This window comes from Lactuca virosa, chromosome 3 (genome assembly GCF_052849685.1).
Source record: "Lactuca virosa cultivar CGN04683 chromosome 3, Lactuca_virosa_CGN04683_v6, whole genome shotgun sequence".
Lineage (NCBI taxonomy): Eukaryota > Viridiplantae > Streptophyta > Magnoliopsida > Asterales > Asteraceae > Lactuca > Lactuca virosa.
This window is the reverse complement of record NC_136428.1, coordinates 67,879,342-67,884,206: the sequence shown is the minus strand read 5'-3', so window position 1 is coordinate 67,884,206 and position 4,865 is coordinate 67,879,342. Positions and strand designations below refer to the sequence as shown.

Here is a 4,865-nt window from a genome sequence, read left to right as displayed (position 1 = left end):
ATAAAATATATTTTAGATATTATTATTGATATTTTGATATTTAAAAATATATATAATATTTAAGAAATATATATGATATTTTGTTATTTAAGAAGTATATATATGATTTTTTATTTTTGAAAATTATAAATAGATATTTTAAAATTTTATAAAGATTAGATATGATAATTAAAAGTTAAAGAAAGATATAATATTGTAACGTTTGGAGAAAGTTATCCCATAGTTATTACGACTTTAAATCACAATATCTAACCGACATCACACGTCTTGGATCCATTCACTTCGAAAGTCACGGTCAAACACCCCTAAATCGATTGTGTGTTTAAGCATAGAAATGGAAGCAAAAAAACGGGAGGTTGGGAGCTAAAAACAGAGTTTGACGATGATATTCATAGTATTATGATATCATATGCCATTTTTGGAATCAGAAACAAGAAGAGGGAAAATTCAAATCCGATTCCCACTTTCAGTTGTAATTTCAGCAATTTTCGGTTTCTTAATCTCCAAATTTCAATTCAACACCTACCGGTTGCAGATGATGATTATTATAAAATAAATTTTCCACCATCGTCATCGTCATCATAAATCATCATCAAGTATAATACCTACTACTAAGACTGAGTTCTCCTGTATCACTCAATCTCTCTCACTTCCTTTATCCTTCACCCTTACTACTTCTTCCATGGCGCATGATAGTGACCTCCCTTGCGACGGAGATGGTCGGTGCATGATCTGCAAAATCAGTCCACCGTTGGAAGAGACGCTTACTTGCAAGACCTGTGTTACGCCTTGGCACCTCAACTGTCTATCTGCTCGTCCACAAACCCTAGCCGATGCTGCCCAATGGGAGTGTCCAGACTGTTCAATTCTCATCTCATCTCACCCGCCTCCGTCCACAGTTACATCGGGTTCTGAACCTTCCGCTGCGTTGATTGCGGCTATTCGCGCCATCGAATCTGATGTCTCGCTCTCTGAACAAGACAAGGCCAAGAGACGTCAGCAATTGCTGAGTGGAGGAGGATCCGATGATGGTGGTAAAGCAACCAATGCCAATAATGAGATCGGCGTCGGCGGTGATAGTGATGTTCTGAAGCTTCTCAGCGGCAGCTTGAACTGTTCTTTTTGCATGCAGCTCCCGGAGAGACCCGTCACGGTATCATTTATTGAAACCAACACAAAAGCAATATCTTAACAATTGAAGTACACATATTTCTGAGATCTAGCTCCATGTACACACTAAGAATTGTGTTATATTTACTCTAAACCCTAAATCCTTCTCAGATGACCGTCAATTATTCAAACCAGTTAAACACGCTGCAAGTCTCGCAGTCCCTATTGAACACACTCACTCACTGGCATTAGTTTCATGGTGATTTTTATGCCCATAGATAGTACAATTACTGTTTCAACAAGTACTTGTTCCATATATGCACTAACAGCCAACACAAAAAGTCCTCATGAAATATTCATTAATCCCGATCCTTGTTTCTTTTTGCTGGAAATGGCTTAAAATAGAATATCTCAAATTCTGGTAGAATAGTGGTCCATCTTGTTGAAGAATATCACTAAAAATTATCCAAATGATGCGTTCATAGTCGCACTTGGGTACTTTATTGTACTATTTTGTTGGATTTTTTTGGCATCTCTCTGTTTTTATGCTCATAGTTGAAGTTGCAACAAAACTTGTTTCTTTATTGGTTCTTGTTGCAAGCAAAAGAGGCACTGATCTGTGCCTTATAATTCATATCACAACCTTAACTTGCCCTTTTGTTACAGACACCCTGTGGTCACAACTTTTGCTTGAAGTGCTTTGAGAAATGGGTAGGACAGGGGAAAAGAACTTGTGCCATATGTCGAACTTCAATTCCTCCTAAAATGGCAAGTCAGCCTCGAATCAACTCATCACTTGTAATAGCAATCAGAATGGCGAAGTTGACCAAGTCAAATGCTGCTTCAGGGCCACCTAAACCCTACTATTCTGTTCTAAACCAAAACAGACCAGACAAAGCTTACACCACTGATCGAGCAAAGAAGTCAGGGAAGGCTAATGCATGCAGTGGAAAGATATTTGTGACAGTTCCACCTGATCATTTTGGACCCATTCTTGCAGAAAATGATCCTGAAAGAGGAACAGGTGTTCTTGTTGGTGAAACTTGGGAGGATCGTATGGAATGTAGACAATGGGGGGCTCATCTTCCTCATGTTGCTGGGATTTCTGGTCAATCTCATTATGGTGCACAATCTGTGGCACTATCTGGAGGATATGAAGATGATGAAGATCATGGAGAGTGGTTTTTATACACTGGAAGGTATGTGATAATGTGATGTTCCAACCATGATAATGTCACTAATTTGTGGATATTTTCTTCTTTACATTTTATCTGTTATCTACAGTGGTGGGAGAGACTTGAGTGGAAATAAAAGGACAAACAAGACACAATCTTTTGATCAGAAGTTTGAGAAATATAATGAAGCTTTACGAGTTAGTTGTAGAAAAGGGTATCCAGTACGCGTTGTGAGGTCACACAAAGAAAAAAGATCTGCATATGCACCTGAAAAAGGCGTAAGGTATGATGGCATTTACAGGATTGAAAAATGCTGGAGGAAACCTGGAATCCAAGTAAGATAATATTATTCCTCTATTGGCTGATGTTACATTGACATAAATGATACATGATTGATGATACTATTCTTCCCAAACAAAAATGACTGTTGTGCCCCTGATAGGGTTATAAAGTATGCCGGTATCTCTTTGTTCGTTGTGATAATGATCCTGCTCCATGGACAAGGTTTGTTATTGTAATTTCTGTTGCATCATTTGAATCTATAATGAATTTAAGTTATTTACTTTTGATTACGATTTTGTAGTGATGAAAATGGGGATCTCCCAAGGGCTTTGCCTTTCATCAAAGAGCTTAAAAATGCAACGGATGTAACAGAGAGAAAGAACACTCCATCTTGGGATTATGATGTGAGATGATTAAATGTCTTTTTTTTTCTTGAAGGGTTTGGATTTCTTTTAGTAAAATTTTAATTATTTTGTCCAGGTGGAAAAAGCTTGTTGGCTATGGAAAATAGCTGCACCAGAAAGTAGAAAGCATATAGATAATGGAGATGTTGAAGATGGAAATAGTACAAGGAAAGTTCGGCGTAAGACACAAACAATGTCTGTAAGTGAACGGCTTCTGAAAGGTCAGAAGAAACAAGTTGTACTGTGTTTGACATGTATTGGATTGTATTGGACTGAGACTGATACTGATACTGATATTGATATTGATATGTACTTTTAATTGTGCAGAGTTTTGCTGTTTTATCTGTCACAAAGTGATGAGTCTCCCGCTTACTACTCCCTGTGCACACAATTTCTGCAAGTCATGTTTGCAGGAAACTTTTGCTGGCCAAACTTTTATGAAAGAGAGGACATGTGAAGGGAGACGAACACTTAGGGCACAAAAGAACATCATGAAATGTCCATCATGCTCTAATGACATTTCTGAATTCCTCCAGAATCCACAGGTATATATGTATATATACATGGACACAAAATGAGACCATTTTTTTTTTAATGTATTATTCTGTTTTTTTTTTTTTTTTTTGATAGGTTAATAGGGAATTGATGAGTGTGATAGAATCGCTTCAGAGGCAGATGAAAGAGACTGAGAAAAGTGATGATATTATTATAGCTTTAGAGGGAGTCAAGGATACTAATGAGAGAGCTGATGATGATAAAAAGGTATTAATTGCAAAAACTTCACATAAAAGCAAACCTCTTAAAACAAATAAAGTAACTGTTGAGACTGGTGATGAGGTTACCAAGGGTTCAACTTCAGGAGGATGATTTTATTTTATTTTTCATTGTTAAATGTTGAGTTGAGAGGTTGCAGAGTATATGTATGTATGTCTGATTTCTGCATGTTTTATTATTGCATTTGAAAGAATTTTTTATGTTTGTGTACAGAGCAAAGTTTATTAGGTTTTAGTAATAAGTTGGTATTTAGTTAGTTGAAGAGATGCTGATGCTTGAGAGAGACATCAAACTGCTACTTGTGACTACTTCTTCGCCTGAAAAATCAAGAGAATAAAGGGGATATGAAAATCTAAAGATCCATGAAGGGATGTCTACATCTTAATTCGATAACAACTTAGGTGGATGTGTCATACTAAAATATGTATGCTAGATGTTTGAAAAATATTTGCGAATTTATGTAATAATATGTAAATTTGTTTTAAAAATATTCGATCTACAATTTCATCTTGCCAAACTTATATTATCATATTTACATGATGTTGAGAAACTTATGTTATCATTTGAGACCAATGCATAATGATCCGTTTCTGGCCACATATTTTCCCGCCTAAAAAGAATTGCATTAACTTTCGTTACTTTTAACATCTAAAACAAAAGAAAAAATTATTAACTTAGAAAACACAAGTTTTATTTAGACTGGAATTTATGGCTCTAAAATCTCATTTTAAATACCTTGTTGTAATTGTTTTTTTTTTTGCTCTAGCTTATTGCAAGAGACTCGTGTTCTTTTTTAATATTCAGCCGTTCTAAATAAAAAAAAAAAAAAAAAAAAAAACAAATCATGGTAGTTGTGATATATTCTAACAAAATATTATTCATTGTTAATATTTTAAAATTTTACATATAATAATATTATTTTTAATGTTTGATATAAATGATGTTAAAGATTTTAAAACTATGCAAATTGATAAAATATTAAACATATTATATTTTTATTAACAATACTGTCATAATATTTCACAATAATAGTGATTTTTTTTGTTTTTTTGTTAAAAACGACGAAAATTAACGCCATTTTTTTTTTCTTTTTTCATTCTTGGGCCCCCGAAATGTGTGG

The 4,865-nt window shown here is 34.7% G+C and overlaps 1 protein-coding gene across 3 annotated transcripts; it reads left to right on the top strand.

The window, feature by feature from the left end:
• The first annotated feature begins 279 nt into the window (after positions 1-279).
• Positions 280-4,266, top strand: LOC145165892 (E3 ubiquitin-protein ligase ORTHRUS 2-like). 3 transcript variants are annotated; one of them, XM_079084810.1, is made up of 9 exons: positions 280-1,153; positions 1,777-2,309; positions 2,395-2,620; positions 2,728-2,789; positions 2,869-2,971; positions 3,048-3,192; positions 3,299-3,516; positions 3,602-3,733; positions 3,959-4,266. In XM_079084810.1, the coding sequence occupies exons 1-9, from the start codon at positions 683-685 to the stop codon at positions 3,971-3,973; spliced, it is 1,905 nt and encodes a 634-aa protein (XP_078940936.1). In that variant the 5' UTR covers positions 280-682; the 3' UTR covers positions 3,974-4,266. The 3 variants fall into 3 exon arrangements, with proteins under 3 accessions (XP_078940936.1, XP_078940935.1, XP_078940937.1); XM_079084809.1 differs by having other exon boundaries at positions 3,602-4,266; XM_079084811.1 differs by lacking the exons at positions 3,602-3,733; positions 3,959-4,266 and having other exon boundaries at positions 3,048-3,170; positions 3,299-3,475.
• The last annotated feature ends 599 nt before the right edge of the window (positions 4,267-4,865 follow it).

Bases quoted from the DNA above. Each gene is read 5' to 3' on its own strand.
- LOC145165892 (XM_079084809.1), top strand. From the start codon at position 683: ATGGCGCATGATAGTGACCTCCCTTGCGACGGAGATGGTCGGTGCATG. The intron at 2,972-3,047 runs GTGAGATGATTA...TATTTTGTCCAG, and splicing joins CTCCATCTTGGGATTATGAT to GTGGAAAAAGCTTGTTGGCT. The intron at 3,517-3,601 runs GTATATATGTAT...TTTTTTTGATAG, and splicing joins AATTCCTCCAGAATCCACAG to GTTAATAGGGAATTGATGAG.